This window comes from Coptis chinensis, chromosome 3 (genome assembly GCF_015680905.1).
Source record: "Coptis chinensis isolate HL-2020 chromosome 3, ASM1568090v1, whole genome shotgun sequence".
In the NCBI taxonomy this organism is placed as follows: domain Eukaryota; kingdom Viridiplantae; phylum Streptophyta; class Magnoliopsida; order Ranunculales; family Ranunculaceae; genus Coptis; species Coptis chinensis.
In genome coordinates this window covers 106,701,187-106,720,508 of record NC_141458.1, presented here as the reverse complement: position 1 = coordinate 106,720,508, position 19,322 = coordinate 106,701,187, and the positions used below count along the sequence as shown (strand labels likewise).

Here is a 19,322-nt window from a genome sequence, read left to right as displayed (position 1 = left end):
AAATACCACGTAGAAGCTTAAAAGTGCAAAAGTTTACATAATTGTAAGAGCTATAAAATGCTCTTGGAAACAGAGACTAACAGTTCACACTGTTCATAACAGTGTAATAGTTTATTATGCCTACCTTCGCAGCCTGCAAACCAAAGGAAACAACTTTAAATACCAGTCTTTTGAGTAAAATTAGGGAAAGGCCGAGTTTCTCTCTTAGCCTGCTGCTTTGAGATATATATGGTGTCACTTAGAAAGTAAAAAAAAACGCCTGATCAGGTATTAATCCTAAAACTCATAACATCACACCTTTGTGATAGTCATAAACTGGGAAGATGGTTCACCAGACGCCTGCATCAGATGGTTACAGAATAGGTATCACCAAGAGGAGCCCATAAATGACCAAATGAATGATATAAAAAATAAGGTGCCGCTAGGTAGAATGGAATTTCAAGAATATCAAAAGGGAGCAAACGAGTTGACATGGTATCAAAGCTTAGTGTCAGAGGTTACAGGATCGATTTTTCTTGAGAGAATTTCATCCATGTCTGTGCGTACGGGTGTTGGTGTGTGTTTGTCTGTACGTACATGGATTACTGCAGTTGCAACTGTGTGTCCATAACTCTATATCAATAAGGGCCCTGCCAAAATATCTTCTATTTAGAACTTAAACAAGAAATACACCATATGAGGTGAAATAATCCATTTCAGAGAAATTGTGCTTAGTTATGAGTGACAAAATGTTTAAGCGTACCATATGATCAGTTTCAAACATCGCAGCTATTCTGTCTTTTCTGAACATCTCACATCTCTGGCAGCACAATCTTCTGATTCACTTAGATTCAATAACGACAATTGCCAGTAATCGCTCTGTAAACATGAGATTCCCATATTACAATTAACCAAATGGCCCTAGGAAGGGGCTTATACAAATAAAAAAAAGCAAAAAGAGAACATTACCTCAGAAGAAAAGAGGCTGCTCGACTCTTACTTGCTTCTTGTTTGCCAATTGTGCGAAAACCACCTTAATTTTTTTGAAAAAATTGTTGCATGAAACATGCAAATAAGTAAATCCAGTGTGAATAAAAGAGGAAAGTTTAACAAATTGTTCTCTCATAACTTGTGATTGGTTTACTAACCGAAATAGTAAGAATTTTGCTACTATGGACTGTTGTCCCTTCAAGTTAATTAAATAAAAAATTATAGATATATATTTTAAAAAACATATCCAGATTAAGAGAACAAGAATATCAAGGTCTAAGAGGATTATTCTCATATGTCCACCGCTTCAGGAGGCAAAGCTCAAAATAGCAATCAGATTGGATCCCTCTATGATAGTGAAACCAAAGGTTTCTGTCGGGGCTGAACTAATAAGAGCAAATAACCATGGACACCATTCCCCATAATGCATGCCATAATCACAGAATAACACTGTGAGCCAGTGCCTCATCCATTTTTGGAAGTGCTTGAGGGCCAAATACTCGGTGCGCTTTGGTAAATTGCTTATAATCAACTAGTCACCAAGTGAAAAAACTCAAAAAAGTAACATCCACAAGCATAGTAAAGAACATTTTCCATCCCACTTACTGGGACAGATTATTAATGCCTAAACCACACTTGGAAATCAACGATGAACATTCTTCTTATGTAATTTTACTAACTGTAAACTTACAAGTGAGTAAGCATTCTCTACAGAGTCAGATGAGATCCAATTAGTAAACTGGACGCAAAATGGTCCAAAATGTGACAGTAGTCACACATTGCAAACATAAAACAATCAGAGTATATGAAAATCAAGCTAGATGCTAATGATCCTTTATGCTCAGGGTACAGGGACACAGTCCAGAACATAGCTTAACTGACCTAGACCTAAAAGGAAGGACTATCTCAGTTATCATCCTATGGTCCCTATGATTTAGGCCAAAATCCAAGCTCAGTACAAGCACACATGCTAACCAGTGAGAACCAAGTTAGGAGTTAGCCCAAGAAACCGATAAGCCTAATGGGGAAATTTTTAACCCTTTCAATATCCCTGTCAGGCCCTCCGTTTTTCTTTGCAGCTACAGGTAAACCATATGCAAAATTGTATAATACGTTTCAGATAAGAATAATACATAATGAACAGGTAAACATAGATTCCTTTTTCCTCAAACAGACGGATTCAATTGAATATACAGAGGCTGATCATAAATATACACCTCTATGAAAGAGGCACCAAAGTAATCTACCAGATCTGGAATATTAAAGACTCTAACATAAACAAAAGCAATACCACAAGTGACCACAGAAAATACAATGGCTAATACCATATCAAATAGATCAAGTACAATGAATAACGGCTGTCGGCACCATACCTTGAGAGCCAGTGTAAGAATAACTAAGCTGTTGTCGGACATCTATTCTATGTCATCTCTGTTGCCAAGTACAAGTGTCTCCAAACCAGATAGTTTGTCGATTCCTACAGCACCACTAACAAAAAGAAACCATAAAACACAAGCAGAATCTTACATGGATGCATTTACAGTTCACATTAGAATAAAACTGAATGGACGGATAATATAACCTTTCTGTCAGATAGCAACTGATTGTGTATGACAAGAAGAGCTTAATATATACGCCCCTCTATGAGAGAGAGAGACCAAAGGGTTCAGCCAGAAGCAGGACTGGTAAAACTTCCTAACAAACCAGAAAAAAAAAATTTTTTAAGGGATGGTCATCTCTTCTGAGTCATCTCTGCTATAGAGTGTTCAAGGGGTCTACAAACCATAGATTGTCAATCTCTACAACGGCAATGACAAAAATGTGGATAAAGACTATTAATATGGGAACTTACAACTATTCTAGTAGAAGCAAGTGAAGATTCACCCAAATTAAATACCTCTCCAAGATGATTGCTGTCCCCACAATCCTGGAGCAAATGAGAGAATACCCAAAACGTAAAATGACCTCTGAACAAGATTAACCTGTATCACTGAGAATTCAACAAGAAAAAAAAAGGTCCAAGGAGAATTGGGAAATCCAAGGAGAACCAACAACTTAAAAGATTCCAAACCTGTGGAACATAATAAGTACACAGACTAACCGGTTACACTAAGTTGCCATACAGGAAACTCTACATAGATTTGCCAAATCAAATATTACCCATGCCCCTCCCTCTGTGAATTCTCTCACCCAAAGTTTTGTGGGTGGGAAATCTATACTATCAGAGCTTCCATCCTATGTCAAGAAAATCTACCAATACAAAATTGAGTTGGACCATGAATCTTCTCCTATGGACCATAAAACTCAAGTTCTGTCCCAAAACTCATATTTGATTCAAAATTGATTTGGAACCAAAGAATACTGCATTTTTAAAAAGTAAATCAATAAAACATCTGTCGTATACACAACTTAACTAAAGAAACAGATCAAGTTTTAAAAACCACAACCAGAAACAAAATAAAACTAGTGTTTGTTTAAAAAAAAGTGATAGCCGCAAAACCAAACATTAACATGAAAAAAAATACTTTGAGCGTGTTTGATTAAATGGGAGGAAAAAAAAAGGCAAATAAGCCAATGTTTGTTTGAAAAGTCTGATAACAAATTAAAAATAAGCCTTAAAACATTTAACTTGGAAAGCAACAAATAAAAGTGGGAAAACACAATATTAACAACAAATTTCCACACAAACAAACAAACAGTTTAGAGCATTGGAAAGGGCTATGAAATCACCTTTGACAGTAATTTCCAGCATGTTCTTCCCGAGAGTCTTACCCTCCCCAACAACAACAAGCTCACCTCCTTGTGGTTTTGATCGGGCTGTTGAAGGAAGCAAAATACCTTCTACAGTTTTCTCCTTGGCAGACATGATCTTAACAAGGACTCTGTCCCCCAAGGGCTTGAGTGTACTGCACAGCTGAAAAAGCAACGAGGATGAGCAATGTAACCGAATGAGAAAGAATAACTTAAACTCACAGGTTTGCACATTTTCCTGAGGAAGCAGCTACAGATAAAATGCAAAGCTTTATTGACACAAATTTCAAAAACAAATCCTCAACAAATCATTTCTTTCTCTTAATCTTATTTTCCAAAAAACAACCATTCATATCTTATCTAAAACAAACATTTGTGCACTAATCTCATGTCATTAATTTTTTTTGAAGTAGTGAGAGATTTGAGGATTGGGTTGGTTGGTGTTTGGAGAAATGAGGGATTTTGAAAATCATAAAATCAATTGCCTGTTGGGGTTGGGCTGATGCATGATTCTTCTTTGCAGGTGAACAAGTCACTGGCTTATTCTGGGATCAATTCACGTCCCCACCAACCATGTTCGATCTTTGGAATGTGGGAATTGGTGGTCCAGCTTTCTCTTTTTCTGCAGAGTTCTTCCAGAATTGGACAATTAATCATTTTCAGTCGTTGAAGCATGGGGAGATGCTTCAAATCCTCTGGCGTGAAGTCAAGGAATTGACAACTAAAAAAAGTCAATGTTTGAATTGCAGTGAGTTGGTTGAAGCCTTGGGGAAGTGACGACTCTTCAGACTGACCGATGGAGAAAGAGTGAAGATTTGGGTAGTCATTTTCGTTGTTGGTGGTGTCGTTGTGATCAGGGGAACCAATTCCACTGATTAGCAGCGGCAATATAGACTTTGAAAGAAAACCAGTATCCCACAATAATTTCAGCTTTTCAAGGAGGGAGGAAGGCAAGGTTGCCTCCCCGTCAGTTGTGGACAACGAAATATCATTAGACTTCTGAGTGAGGGAGAAAACAAATAGTGCGGCACCACCTTCAACTTAGGGCAAGAATTGATCTCCAATTCACAAAGACAGGGCATGATGAAACCTTCATCTCTTCTTCTTATTGGAAGCTTTATTTCATCCCCCTGTTCCTCCCACTCCGACATGTCAAACAATTTAAGTTTATTCAATACTGGGAACACTGCAACTGGAGTAACATTATCATCATCACTGTTAATTCCGAAAAGTTCAACTTCTTCCAGAGATTTTAGCTTCCCGAGGCTAACAGTCAATGTGCAAAGCTTTGGAAAAATCTCCATGCCTCTTCGGAACGGCAGATGCCACTCCTCACACTTTTCCATATTCTTAATCTGAAGCGTATGTAACTTCGGGAACACTACTACCGATTGACCTGAATCTTCACCACCAGTAGAAGAAGTACCATCAGTACTTCCCAGTCCATAAAACTCACATCCGATGCGTTTCACTGAGCCCAGCCCCCATAATTCAAGGTGTTCAAGGTTTTGAAGTCTCCCCAAAGCAGGCAATTCCGAGCATTGATTGCAGTTTCTCAGTTCCAGTTTCACCAGATTGGGTAAGGCTGTATTGCTTGACATCCACGATGGAAATTTATTCCCTCCGTAATCTTCTATACGCAACTCTGCCAAGTTTGTATGCGGCTGGAGATCATCCAAAACACTCTCTATCCTTTTTCTCTTTTCTCCTCCTGCAGCAGCATCCTGTCTTTCTTCAGAAAACGCCAAATCCAAGGACAGGAGCTTTTCTTTTTCTTTAGTACTGCCTCTATTGAGTCCGCCACTTGTCCCAATCCCTCTATTCTTAGTTCTCCTTGGATATGGTCTAGAAGTTTTAACTCTCCAATCTGACATCCTTTTCCACCATCACGATCCAATCTGACTCTTCTTAAGGTTCTAAGGCAGCTCAATCGCTCCAAACCCCGCGGCAAATAACTCATCCATCTAGTTAATACAAATTCGAGATGTCTGAGATTACGTAATTTCCCAATTCCTTCAGGTAGTTTCCTCAGAGAAGAACACTCATTCAGTTTCAACGTCTGTAAATTAAATAGATTACATACTGTTTCAGGTAACTTCTCCATGATTCTGTTAAAAGACAAGTTGAGGAGTCTCAAATGCAACAATCTGTCCACCTCATCTGGAAGTTCTTTAAGAGAAGTTTCACTTAAGTCCAATACCCGAAGGCATGTCATCTGACACATAATTAACTCAAGACGTGCACTAGTATACACCGCATTTGCTACACCAAAATGACGCAACCTGATGTTACCAACCTCTCTATCATTCTCCATAAAAATAGAGGATTCCCTCTTTGCGAGATGTCGGGTAAAATCATGCACAAGATCATGCATCTTGCAATGAATCACGTTGCCTTCACTGTCTTTTTTAAAGTCTTGGAACAAAGAGCGCATCGCGAGATCATTGAAATAGTTTGTACCAGTTTTCTCTAGATCTTTTGAGCTATCATAGCTTAAAAACCCTTGCGCCATCCAAAGCTTGACCAATTCATCTTTATATATTTTTGCATCTTCAGGAAAGATAGCACAATAAGAAAAACATCGCTTCAAACGCGAAGGCAATGCATAATAACTTAATAAAAGAGAAGGTAAAAACTCATGCTCATCTTTCGACATTTCTTCCCATATGTTACTTGCTAGTACATCTTTCCATTCTACTACAGATCTTTTGTGGCGCATAACACTCGCGATAATCTTTACCGCTAGAGGGACACCCTTACACTTCCAGGCAATTTTTTTTCCAATTTCTTCAAACTTTTCGCGATCGTCTTCTATTTCCCTAAGAGCTATATGTTTAAAGAATGACCAACAATCTTCATGAGACAATTGCCCCAACCTATGTATACAGGTGGAGGCCATCTTCTCTGCAATGTTCTCATCTCGTGTGGTGATTATTATTCTGCTTCCCTGTGCACCACCATCTAGTGAGACCTTCAACTTTCTCCAAATCTCTGGATCATAGGTCCATACGTCATCTAGCACAAGAAGGAACTTCTTTCCCCTAACAGATTCAGACAAACATTCATGCAGATCTTGCCACGCTACAGTAATAGGGATATTACCAGTAGCTTGTTGAATAATGGATTTGGCCACCCTTTCAAGATCAAAAGGCTTCGAGACACAAACCCACATCAACCTTTCAAAGTTGTTCATCACCTGCCCATCTTTGACGATTAGTTGCACAAGTGTCGTCTTGCCGAAACCCCCTGTACCAACTATAGAGATGAGTGGGACATGTGAATCTTGATGACTAGTCTCACTCAGTAACATGCTTACTGTACTATATATATCATCAACACGACCATAGATCTCAGATGCATCAACAAAAGAGCTCGTTACTGGTCGAGGTTCGTCACGACTTTGCCTTTCATTCAGATCAAGCAAAGCTTTATCTTTAACAATCCGATCTAGTCTTTCGTTTATGTCAATCATCTTACTACTATCATCATGGCGTACAACAACACTTTTTAAACAAGAAAATAGAGAAAACAAGCAGGACCAAAGCTTCTCACTGACAGGAGCATTGTCGTCATCAAGTAGTTGGATCTGTGAGCTGAGAATTTCGGTTTTCCAGTCGTCCAATACATCGTCAGCATCATAGGAGATGCGTGTGAGTTGTTCTAACCAAGCCTTCACTGCTCCGTTCTTGACTTCCTTTTCCTCTGCATCCTCAAGCACTCCTTGGATAAGAACGAGTGTATCATTGAGTTTTTCGCTTTCTTTACGTACACCCGCCAATAGATTCACCTGACCTGTTTGGAGGATCGAACGCAATTGCTCCAACACACCGGAGATCACCGCATGAGCCATAAGAAACACAACAAAGAAGAGAAGATGCTCGAACACCAATAATTCACATGGGTGGGTCTAGAGATGTTTCTTGAAAATGACTTTGATTATTTATTTTATTACAATGACTTTACATTATTTATTTATTTATTTATTACAATGACTTGGGAATAATCTCCAGTGATTGCAGATGATCGTGTCCTCCATCTGATGACTTTAACCTCACTGAACTTAAATAATGCACATGTAACGAATCAAGAAAAAGCTTGGATTGGATGTAGGGTTCTGCGTTGGTAATAGACTGCTCTTGTTAAAATCTGAAAGAAAATGAATGTAGACATGCAACCGCTGATCATTCAGGGTTAAATTGAATCCCCTGGGCAGAATAGAAAGGCTTGGGGTCAAACCAGACATTGTCTTTTTGTAAACCCCCCAGGCCTATATGAACACAATTCTGAAGTGAGGCTTACTACCGTTCGTCAATAAGATCGTGTAAAATTAATAATCTATCAAAGAAATATTATGAAGAATCAGGGTGCAAAATTGGTTTTAAACATTACAATCTCAATACAGACACCAGAGACTTTTTCTATATCTGATACATGATTAAATTGAGTTCTAAAGTCAGCTGTCAGAATGGTCCAATTGCCATTGGGTCATCTGTTATCAAGTTACACACACACACTAACACTGGGTTGGATATGAAGTTACGTCGTCGTCAACAACAATTTTGTAGCACATTCCACTAGGCTGGTGAGTAATCAGCGAAGCAGTAATTGCAAAAAGAATGTGGGCAAAGACGTGCTGACATTGGTTCTCCAGACAGTGTACAAACAGATGCACTTGTGAGAAACACAAGTAATCTGAAGCACTTGTGAGAATGCCCTTTGCTCCATCTCTGAAATTTTAGGAAAATGTGAAGAGGATATCTTGTTAAAATGCTGATACAGTTGAGGAAACAAACTAGCTGCTAGTGCTCATCTTGGACTTTCAATGAGACTAATTCACTTTCTTGTGGTTGGCCTCTAAGCTTTAGAGAAGCTGGTAACCATCTACGCAGTCTTTCTGGACACCACCTGCTCAGAATACACCAAACTAAGTACTTCTGAAACACAAAAGGAGATAATACCAATGATGTGCACTTCCAGAAATTGGTTTTAAAGTGACAAGGAACAGAGGCAACCCAGGGCAGTGAACGGGACTAAAAGAAAAAGACATGTATGAGTAGCATAGTAAAAAGCCTGAGTGAACCAACAGCACTGCCTTTTCAGGATGTTTTACATCATAGAAGACCAAATCTGATGATTGAATCACCTCAAAACATCTCTTTAAAAGTGAAGGAAAACAGAAGTTCTTTATCATAAAACAGATGGTATGTCTGGGAAAACTGGGGAAAACAGAATTATGTATTGGCATCTCAAAGGGGTGGTCTCTTCAATGGTGAGAATGTATAAATACCTAAGACTACGAAAAATAAGAAAAACTAATAACAAGTTTTTGTTAACTTGCAGATCCAGTCTTTCATGTATTGCCCGTCGCACTGAAGAGTTGAGCCCATATGCAATTGAGTTGAAAAGACCCTGAATCAGCATCAATGGCTCAGTATCTCTGACAAAACTTAGATAATTATAGCTCATGAAAATTGTAACAATTAGTTGATTAGTTCTTACACACTTCAACTCTGAATAAATTCTAGTATCTCAGGTAAAGTCTGATACAATAAAGACTTTGACAAAGCATTTAACAAAGACTCGAACCAATGAAGAATTAAGAATAGGGGCAAAACATGTGGAAAAATCAAGCTGTTGTTCAAAAAACTAGAATACAGTCAGTTTTGAAAATCTAGAGTACATAAGAAAGGCGGATGACGATAGGTTAAGCCAAGTCCTGGGGAAGATTCTGGGATCACTCTTTGGATACGCAGGTGGCACTCTACAATGTGTCATTTATTACATGCTGAACGATGAAGAAAGGATATTACGTGGAAAGGAGAGAGAATGAAAAGAACTGTCAATGTAGGTGAAATACTATTTTATTAATATAACTACTGAAAATATATTCATGTTCCTATCATTTAAAGGATCTATAAAAAAGGAACTAATGGGGATGGGGTTGTTTTCTAGTTCCTTGCTTACATATAAATTGATATATAGTATTTTGAGGATGAGCAATGTAACCGAATGAGAAAGAAGAACTTAAACTCACAGGTTTGCACATTTTCCTGAGGAAGCAGCTACAGATAAAATGCAAAGCTTTATTGACACAAATTCCAAAAACAAATCCTCAACAAATCATTTCTTTCTCTTAATCTTATTTTCCAAAAACCAAACAGCCAAGAATAAACAGAAATGTAGATAAAATACTGAACAAATCTTATTTCTCTTAATCTTATTTTCCAAAAAACAACCCATTCATATCTTATCTAAAACAAACATTTGTGCACTAATCTCATGTCATTAATTTCTTTTTGAAGTAGTGAGAGATTTGAGGATTGGGTTGGTTAGTGTTTGGAGAAATGAGGGATTTTGAAAATCATAAAATCAATTACCAGTTGGGGTTGGGCTGATGCATGATTCTTCTTTGCAGGTGAACAAGTCACTGGATTACTGATCAATCGGTTATTCTGCGATGAAGTCTTTGAAGTAATTATCGTCACTGGATTGGGTAGATCTTTGGAATGTGGGAATTGGTGGTCCAGCTTTCTCTTTTTCTGCAGCTTTCTTCCAGAATTGGACAACTAGATATATCCAGTCGTTGAAGCATGGGGAGATGCTTCAAATCCTCTGGCGTGAAGTCAAGGAATTCACAATACCCAAATTCCAATGTTTGAATTGCAGTGAGTTGGTTGAAGCCTTGGGGGAAGTGACGACTCTTCAGACCAACCGATGGAGAAAGAGTGAAGATTTGGGTAGTCATTTTCGTTGTTGGTGGTGTCGTTGTGATCGGGGGAACCAATTCCACTGATTAGCAGCGGCAATATAGACTTTGAAAGAAAACCTGTATTGAAGCATAATTCTAGCTTTTCAAGGAGGGGAGGAAGGCAAGGTTGCCTCCCCGTCAGTTGTGGACAATTACATATATATAGACTTCTGAGTGCGGGAGAAAACAAGTAGTGCGGCACCACCTTCAACTTAGGGCAATACCGGATCTCCAATACCTGAAGACAGGGCATGATGAAACCTTCTCCACCTTCTTCATCTCTTCTTATTGGAAGCTTTATTTCATCCTCCTGCTCCTCCCACTCCCACAAGGCAGACAATGTAAGTTCCTTCAATACTGGGAACACTGCAACTTCTTGAATTTGGAAAAGCTTAAGGCCCCGAATTTCAAACTTCGTAGTTCAAGTTCTTCTAGAGTTTTTAACTTTCCGAGGCCTGGTGGTAACATTTGCAATTTCATCAAATCATGCACAGTCAATGTGCGAAGCTTTGGAAAAATCTCCACGCCTCTTCGGAACGGCAGATGCCACTCCTCACACTCTTCCATATGATGAATCCTAAGCGTATGTAACTTCGGGAAAACTACTACCGATTGTACTGAATCTTCACCACCAGTAGAAGTACCATCAGTACTTCCCAGTCCATAAAACTCGCATCCGATGCGTTTCACTGAGCCCAGCCCCCATAATTCAAGGTCTTCAAGGTTTTGAAGTCTCCCCAAAGCAGGCAATTCCGAGCATTGATTGCAGCGTCTCAGTTCCAGTTTCACCAGATTGGGTAAATATGTATTAATGCTTGACATCCACAACGGAAATCTATTCCCTTCGTAATCTTCTATACGCAACTCTGCCAAGTTTGTATGCGGCTGGAGACCATCCAAAACATTCTCTATCCTTTTTCTCTTTTCTTCTCCTGCAGCAGCATCATGTCTTTCTTCATCACTTTCTTCAGAAAACACCAAATCCAAGGACCGGAGCTTTTCTTTTTTCTTTAGTACTGCCTCTATTGAGTCCGCCACGGTCCCAATCCCTCTATTCTTAGTTCTCCTTGAATATGGTCAAGAAGTTTTAACTCTCCAATCTGGCATCCTTTTCCACCATCACGATCCAATCTGACTCTTCTTAAGGTTCTAAGGCAGCTCAATCGCTCCAAACCCCGCGGAAAATAACTCAACCCATAAGTTCTTTCAAATTCGAGATGTCTAAGATTACGTAATTTCCCAATTCCCTCTGGTAGTTTCCTCAGATAATGACACTTATTTAATTTCAACGTCTGTAAATTAAATAGATTACATACTGTTTCTATTTTCTTCATCTTCGTGTTAGACAAGTCGAGGAGTCTCAAGTGTAACAATCTGTCCACCTCATCTGGAAGTTCTTCAAGAGAAGTTTCACTTAAGTTCAATACCCGAAGGCATGTCATCTGACATATAAGATGCGCACTAATATTCTCCACATCATTTGCTTCATCCTCCACATCATTTGCTGCACCAAAATGACGCAACTTGATGTTACAAACTTCTCTATCATTCTTCGTAAAAATGGAGGAATCACTCTTCCCGAGATGTTGGGCAAAATCATGCACAAGGTCATGCATTTTGCAACCAATGACGTTGCCTTCCCTGTCTTTTTCAAAATCTTGGAACAAAGAGCGCATCGCGAGATCATTGAAATAGTTTGTACCAATTTTCTCTAGATCTTTTGAGCTATCATAGCTTAAAAACCCTTGCGCCATCCAAAGCTTGACCAATTCATCTTTTTTAATTTCCGCATCTTCTTGAAAGATAGCACAATAAGAAAAACATCGCTTCAAATGTGAAGGCAATGCATAATAACTTAATAAAAGAGAACGTAAAAAACCATGCTTATCTTCCGACATTACTTCCCATATGTCACTTGCTAATACATCTTCCCATTCTAGTATGGATCCTTTAAGGCACATAAGACTTGCGATAATTTTTATCGCTAGAGGGACACCCTTACACTTCCAGGCAATTTCTTTTCCGATTTCTTCAAACTTTTCGCGGTTGTCTTGTATTTCCCTAAGAGCTATATGTTTAAAGAATGACCAACACTCTTTATCAGACAATTGCCCAAGCCTATGTATATAGGTGGAGGTCATCCTCTTTGCAATGTTCTCATCTCGAGTAGTAATTATTATTCTGCTTCCATGTGCACCACCTTTAAGTGAGACCTTCAATTTTCTCCAAATCTCTGGATCATAGGTCCATACGTCATCTAGCACAAGAAGGAACTTCTTTCCCCTTACCGATTCAGACAAACATTCATGCAGATCTTGCAACACTACAGTAATAGGGATATTACCAGTAGCTTGTTGAATAATGGATTTGGCCACCCTTTCAAGATCAAAAGGCTTCGAGACACAAACCCACATCCGCTTTTCAAAGTTGTTTGTCACTAGCAAATCTTTGAGGATTAGTTGCACAAGGGTTGTCTTGCCGAAACCCCCTGTACCAACTACGGAGATGAGTGGGACATGTGAATCTTGATGATCGGTCTCACTCAGTAACATGCTTACTACACTATATATATCATCAACACGACCATAGATCTCAGAATCATCAACAAAAGAGCTCGTTGATCTCATAGGTTCTTCACGACTTTGACTTTCAGAGAGATTAGGAAGTAGAGCTTTATTTTTAACAATCCGATCTAGTCTTTCCTTTAAACAAGAAAATTGAGAAAATAAGCCGGGCCAAACCTCCCCACTGATAGGAGCATCAAGTAGTTGGATCTGTGATCTGAGAATTCTGGTATTCCAGTCGTCAATACATCGTCAGCATCATATAAGATGTGTGTGAGTCGTTCTAACCAAACCTTTACTACTGCGTTGTTGACTTGCTTTTCCTCTGCATCCTCAACCACTGCTTGGATAAAAACGAGTGTATCTTCGAGTTTTTCGCTTTCATTAGCTACACCCGCCAATAGATTCACCTGATCTGTTTGGAGGATCTGTTTGGAGGATCGAACGCAATTGCTCCAACACACCGGAGATCACCGCATGAGCCATAGTGAAAATATTATGAAGAATCAGAGTGCAAAATTGGTTTAAAACATTACAATCTCAATACAGACACCAAACAGACTCTTTCTATATCTGATACATGATTAAATTGAGTTCTAAAGTCAGCTGTCAGAATGGTGCAATTGCCATAGGGTCATCTGTTATCAAGTTACACACACACTAACACTGGGTTGGATATGAAGTTACGTCGTCAACAACAATTTTGTAGCACATTCCACTAGGCTGGTGAGTAATCAGCTAAGCAGTAATTGCAAAAAGAATGTGGGCAAAGACGTGGTGACATTGGTTCTCAGACAGTGTACAAACAGATGCACTTGTGAAAACACACAAGTAATCTGAATCGCTGAAGCAAAGAATTGTGAGAATGCCCTTTGCTCCATCTCTGGAAATTTTAGGAAAAGGTGAAGAGGATATCTTGTTAAAAATGCTGATACAGTTGGAGGAAACAAACTAGCCAGGTGTCATCTTGGACTTTCAATGAGACTAATTCACTTTCTGTGGTTGGCCTCTAAGCTTTAGAGAAGCTGGTAACCATCTACAGTCTTTTCTGGACACCACCTGCTCAGAATACACCAAACTAAGCACTTCTGAAACACAAAAAGGAGATAATACCAATGATGTGCACCCCAGAAATTGGTTTTAAAGGAGCAGAGGCAGCCCAGGGCAGTGAACAGGACTAAAAGAAAAGACATGCATGAGTAGCATACTAAAAGCCTGAGTGAACCAACAGCACTGCCTTTTCAGGATGTTTTACATCATAGAAGACCAAATCTGATGATTGAATCACTTGAATCACCTCAAAAAACATCTCTTAAAAGTGAAGAAAACAAAAGTTCTAACTCATAAAACAGATGGTGGCTGTCTGGGGAAAACTGGGGAAAACAGAATTAAGGGCTGGCATCGGAGATCCTTCTAAGGTGGTCCTTCACGGTGAGAATGTATAAATACCTAAGACTACTTGCACAAACAAGAAAACTAATAACAAGTTTTTGTTAACTTACAGATCCAGTCTTTCATGTATTGCGCTGTCGCGACTGAAGAGTTGAGACCATATGCAATTGGAATTGAAAAGACCCTGAATCAGCATCAATGGCTCAATATCTCTGACAAAAAACTTAGATAATTATAGCTCATGAAAATTGTAACAATTAGTTGATTAGTTCTTACGCACTTCAACTCTGAATAAATTCTAGTATCTCAGGTAAAGTCTGATACAATAAAGACTTTGACAAAAAGCATTTAACAAAGACTTGAACCAATGAAGAATTAAGAATAGGGGCAAAACATGTGGAAAAATCGGAAGTTGTTGTTCAAAAAACTAGAATACAGTCAGTTTTGAACATTTAGGAGCACATAAGAAAGGCAGATGACGATAGGTTAAGCCAAGTCCTAGGTGAAAATTCTGGGATCACTCTTTGGATACGAGGTGGCACTCTACAATGTGTCATTTATTACATGCTGAATGATAGAATGGATATTCACAGCGGAAAGGAGAGAATAGAAAAAAGAACTATCAATGTAGGTGAAATACTATTTTATTAATATAACTACTGAAAAATATATTCATATTCCGACCATTTAAAGGATCTATAAAAAGGAACTAACAGGGAAGGGTTTTCTAGTTCCTTTTCGCTTACATATAAATTGATATACAGAATCGACATCACTGTAAATGTCAGGTTTCCCATCTTCAAGCAGCTGAACTTGAGAATTTAAAAATAACAGGTTTTCATACATACCATAAAAAAGTGCAGCCATTCCAACATCAGAAATGAGAGCCACAAATTTTGTAGCCTGGATCAATGAAATCATGTATTGATTGAAGTTGTGCCAAATGCCCATGACCTATAAGAATCAAAGGATAACCCCATCTGTTTAAAGCCTATGAAAAGAAGCCAAAATCAGCATGAACCACAAGATAACATCACGATTCCATCACAAGATAATGAAAACTGAACACAAATGTATATGGAATCGTTATACCAAAGAGCTCTATCTAGCGTAAAGATTGGTTTTATAACTGGAAAGGAAAAGCACTGTCACATCGAAGTTAGAAGCATTTCTAGACGCGTCCTCCAAAACTATGTAACAATTGCATTGAGCAACATTCTGAGGACAAGAATAACTTCCTTTACAGGAAGACAAGGATTTTGCTCTCTGGAAAACTTGCAAATTGTCAAATAGAGTGATAATTGATAGAGCGTCGGTCTGACATGCCCACCACCATCTAAAGTAAAAGAAACATTGTGTCAGAGTGTATCTAGAATCGGGTGTAAATACAGCATCAACAATTTATTGTTTACTATTTTACGTTTTCTTGTTTTCACATTATTGTCAAGATAACTAAGACATTTCAACTAGGTTTATCCCTCATCCTTCCCCATCGACCACTTTACTCACTTACATTTGAAGTTATCCTCACATGAGGAAGAAGAGAAAATCATAATGTTTGCGTGAAGAAGGCTAAGTGCGCCGCGCTTCTCAGATTGGTCCTTGCCCAGCGCGCCCATCATATTCTGAGACTTTTGGTTGAGGAAAAATCAAAGAAGCGTGCTGCTTTCGATTTTGCCTTGCAAAGCAGCGCCAGCTCCATGTATCTAAATTCGTAGTTTCTATTTGCTCAGTAACAGCGAGATTGCGGGTTACTATATAAATAAATAAGTTTTGGAAAACCTAACACAAGCAACACAAGAAAAAAGAAACCCGATTTTGAGAGCTATCAAATTGAGAGATAACAGGATAGAAAAACACGTAAAGAGAGAGGAGTGATCTAGTAAGGTGAGAACCGGAAATGAGTGATTGTAATCTTCATTCCCACTTTATAAAAGGATTAGCTCTTGTGGAAATAGGCATCATTGGCGAACCACGATATCGCGTTGTAGTATGCTTTTGCTTCTTTGCATTATTATCTACATTGTGTAGTAGTTGTTTTAGAAGTTAGGCATGTTAGGTTGGTTATAAGTGAATATTTAGAATTTATCTGGAGTAGTAGTTGAGTTCATATTACAAGTTATCTGTATTCATCCCCATAATCCCTTTACAGGGTGCTCATAGTCTCCATTAAGTTATAGGGCTTTCATGTTGCACTTTCCCCGGGAACTTTGTTAGTAGTGTTCCGGCCACACTTCACAAGAAAGGATGTAATGTGGACGAGGTCGGTTTGTCACAAACCCAAGTAACATCTAATTTCGATTATTAAGAAAAATATAATAAACAATGATATGGAGCTTCAATTGACTCTTACTTTTGCTCTCACTTATCCAAGTTCGAACTAGTTATGTTACGGGTGGTTGAACTCTATGAAAGTCGTTAATGATTGGAATATGGAAGATGCCAAGATGGTATATTTTATTATAGAATCCATGTCATCCAATCGTTCTTTTATTACAAGAAAAATATATAATATAAGTACAAATAATTCTTATAGAATTCATGTTAATAGTAATCGACACCTTCAGTCAAAACAAGGTAAGTAATAAGTTTTGCTTGCTACAACGATCTCCACGAGACCGCATGTGTAGATCATCCTCGCCAAAAGTCATGAGTAACTCTATGCATTGAGCTTCATATAAGTGTTCCTTTGATTTATTAGCTTACACATCCTTTGGAACAACATCAATAGCAAAACAAGACATACTCATGTATACCTTGAATTACTTGATAAAATTTACCCAAAAATAATAAAAATAAAAATAATGTATCTCGATAAATCAATTTAGTTTTTGAGTTAGAGACTTAAGATCGAAAGTATCGGCAGTTGTTCCCCTTTGATTAGGGGTGGTCATCGAAGTCGAGCGAGCCGAGTATTGGCATGCTCGATTCGCTCGTGAGTTTTCGAAGTCGAGCCCGAGCCGAGGTCAAACTCAATGTCGAGCTCCACTTTGTGCTCAAACTCATTCGATTTGAATTATAATTAGCTCGAGCCGACTCGATTCGAATTCATTTTTACAAAACGAGCTCGAGTGAAGCTCGACCGCCGAAAGCTCGAGACTCAGAGGTCATGAGCTTGCATCCGGAAACAATGGCATATATACCAAAATTGTTGAATAAACCCCATTTTTTGTATGATTTAAGTACAAAAATTCCAAAAAAACCAAGGTCCGATTCTAAGTCCGCTAGAACCGGTGCTTACACCGGCGGTTGTCGTTGCCTTAAAGTTACTTAACTACAAGTAAAGAGAGAGTCCCCTGTGGAACTTTATGAGGATTATATTCGCTTTAGTCTGGGTCTTGCGGACATACCAAAGATGCGGGATGAAAAAAGAGGGGAAAGAGTCGCCTTACTTGGTCGGAAGCCGCCAAGCCTTAGTAAAACAGTATGTGATTTGATCTTAACTTCGATCTCTATAGTTACTCATCACACTACAAAAAGACCAATCTCTTGTTACTAATATTGGTAATCCGGGGACCACATCATTTTGCACGCCCAAGAAGGGTACTACCTCTCACAACATCCCTCAAGCGAGGGTAGGTGGTAGTTTGTTTTAGCTTTACCCCCAACCCGCATACCGAACTTTATATCTAATTTAGGCAGGGGCGGGTAGGTGCAAGAAAGTCGCCTTCGGGGACATGCTTTGTTGAAGACATCTCTATACCCATTCGGGAGTGAAGCGGCCTAGTAGGCTCCTCCTTGGAGAGATAAGTCTTGATTGACGAGGGCGCAGTCCTTGTAGAATTTGGTTGGGTTTGGCAGCGGCAGCGTTAAAGGTATATTACTTAGTAACAGCAAGTGGCATTCTCCCCTTCTTTCATATAGCCTACTTGGACTAGATAAACCTATGCCTCTCCCGACCCAGGGCCCGGCATTTGTCCTTAAGTCCTTCCTTGTGGAGGCCAGGTTGTTCGTGTTGGAGAGAGCCGACCGTTGCCATGCTTCTTAGATCGAAGTAACGCTATTTATTTACTTTTTATGTTATCTAGGAATCACGAGATTCCGCTTTAACATTTATCACTTTTCGCCTCGAGTGGGGGTAGACAAATGTTCCATCCATCCGATTTTGTACGCAATGACCAAGTATAGTCCCATTCAATTAAGAGGAATGACGATGTTACGACCCTATTTCTTATCTTGTCTTGGAAGGTCATTTTGCTACGCAGAGATGGAAGTTGCCAAAGTTACGCTCACCATGGCGGAGTGATCCTCTTCCTATTGATCAAAAGCCCGCTGGTTTAGAATTCTATTCTAAAGGGCACCCCAAGATATCAAGTGATTAGGCGGGCTTTCAAAGAAATAACTGAACTTCGCCAAGCAGGCTTTCAAAGTTGGTTTATTGATGCTTGATGACATACCTTGATTGCTAGCAAAGTATTCCACAAACCTTTTTAAAGGCTTTGAAAAAAGTCCCACCCCCTTAATAAAAGTTTATGGCCTAAGAAATTCTTTTAAGTTTAGATGTTGTAAAACTTCAACTCACACGCCGCACAAACTAAAAGAGGTTACCCGACTTGCTAGTTTTTTCAATCACGATGTCTTATATTGTCTTTCTCTTATGCCGGCGTCGACTATTTTCGCTTTTACAAATGTGCTTCTTTTTCGATGTTCATTATCTCCATGGCGGCTTTAAAGTTTTACATGAGTCGTTCTCGCAAAGTTTTCCTAGTCGATTTCGACATGCTTGAATTAGTTGGATTTTTTTTGTTAATGTGTGTGGGGGGATTTAATAGAGGAGTATAGTTTGCCTAGATACATGCACAACTTTAGATATAGATTGGCATGCACACCGCCTTTATTTAGTTCTTTTTTCACGTTGGTATTGCAACAATTTGAATTAGTTGAATGTCTTATTTTTA

General features: G+C 38.8%; 4 protein-coding genes across 23 annotated transcripts in view; all 4 read right to left on the bottom strand.

Moving 5' to 3' along the window:
- Window positions 1-168: 168 nt before the first annotated feature.
- LOC147512653 (20 kDa chaperonin, chloroplastic-like) lies at window positions 169-4,346 on the bottom strand. 13 transcript variants are annotated; one of them, XM_086595690.1, is made up of 7 exons: window positions 4,206-4,346; window positions 3,700-3,883; window positions 2,867-2,959; window positions 949-2,664; window positions 743-858; window positions 502-629; window positions 169-339 (listed from the first exon to the last, which is right to left on the bottom strand). In XM_086595690.1, exons 2-4 carry the CDS (start codon window positions 3,833-3,835, stop codon window positions 2,636-2,638), a joined length of 258 nt encoding a protein of 85 aa, XP_086451816.1. In that variant the 5' UTR covers window positions 3,836-3,883; window positions 4,206-4,346; the 3' UTR covers window positions 169-339; window positions 502-629; window positions 743-858; window positions 949-2,635. The 13 variants fall into 13 exon arrangements, with proteins under 13 accessions (XP_086451816.1, XP_086451810.1, XP_086451817.1 ...); XM_086595684.1 differs by lacking the exons at window positions 169-339; window positions 4,206-4,346 and having other exon boundaries at window positions 376-629; window positions 949-1,501; window positions 2,343-2,457; window positions 2,867-2,936; window positions 3,700-3,837; XM_086595691.1 differs by lacking the exons at window positions 169-339; window positions 4,206-4,346 and having other exon boundaries at window positions 376-629; window positions 949-1,501; window positions 2,343-2,446; window positions 2,867-2,936; window positions 3,700-3,837.
- Window positions 4,021-19,322, bottom strand: part of LOC147512649 (putative disease resistance protein RGA3) — a 48,492-nt gene continuing 33,190 nt past the window's right edge. For 2 of the 8 annotated variants that reach the window (XM_086595669.1, XM_086595672.1), the window contains one exon: window positions 4,021-8,625. In XM_086595669.1, coding sequence (XP_086451795.1) covers window positions 5,408-7,570 — 2,163 coding nt within the window. In that variant the 5' untranslated portion in view covers window positions 7,571-8,625 and the 3' untranslated portion in view covers window positions 4,021-5,407. Of the gene's footprint in view, window positions 8,626-9,007; window positions 9,027-9,058; window positions 9,130-9,223; window positions 10,822-14,534; window positions 14,558-19,322 lie in introns of those variants that run through there. The other 6 variants (XM_086595673.1, XM_086595675.1, XM_086595670.1 and 3 more) reach the window with 6 other exon arrangements.
- Window positions 4,261-5,321, bottom strand: LOC147512652 (uncharacterized). The gene is made up of 2 exons (XM_086598761.1): window positions 4,811-5,321; window positions 4,261-4,754 (listed from the first exon to the last, which is right to left on the bottom strand). The coding sequence occupies exons 1-2, from the start codon at window positions 5,319-5,321 to the stop codon at window positions 4,261-4,263; spliced, it is 1,005 nt and encodes a 334-aa protein (XP_086454887.1).
- Window positions 11,466-13,455, bottom strand: LOC147512651 (disease resistance protein RGA2-like). The gene has a single exon (XM_086595678.1). It carries the CDS (start codon window positions 13,093-13,095, stop codon window positions 11,491-11,493), a length of 1,605 nt encoding a protein of 534 aa, XP_086451804.1. The 5' UTR covers window positions 13,096-13,455; the 3' UTR covers window positions 11,466-11,490.

Excerpts from the sequence above, each read along its gene's own strand:
- LOC147512652 (XM_086598761.1), bottom strand. The coding sequence starts at position 5,321 with ATGTCAAGCAATACAGCCTTACCCAATCTGGTGAAACTGGAACTGAGA. Across the intron at positions 4,755-4,810 it reads AATAAGAAGAAGAGATGAAG|GTGGTGCCGCACTATTTGTT; the intron begins GTTTCATCATGC and ends CCTAAGTTGAAG.
- LOC147512653 (XM_086595680.1), bottom strand. The coding sequence starts at position 3,835 with ATGTCTGCCAAGGAGAAAACTGTAGAAGGTATTTTGCTTCCTTCAACA. Across the intron at positions 2,960-3,699 it reads GCTGGAAATTACTGTCAAAG|TGATACAGGTTAATCTTGTT; the intron begins GTGATTTCATAG and ends TTGAATTCTCAG. Across the intron at positions 2,447-2,866 it reads ACAGCAATCATCTTGGAGAG|GAATCGACAAACTATCTGGT; the intron begins GTATTTAATTTG and ends GTGGTGCTGTAG.
- LOC147512651 (XM_086595678.1), bottom strand. The coding sequence starts at position 13,095 with ATGAGATCAACGAGCTCTTTTGTTGATGATTCTGAGATCTATGGTCGT.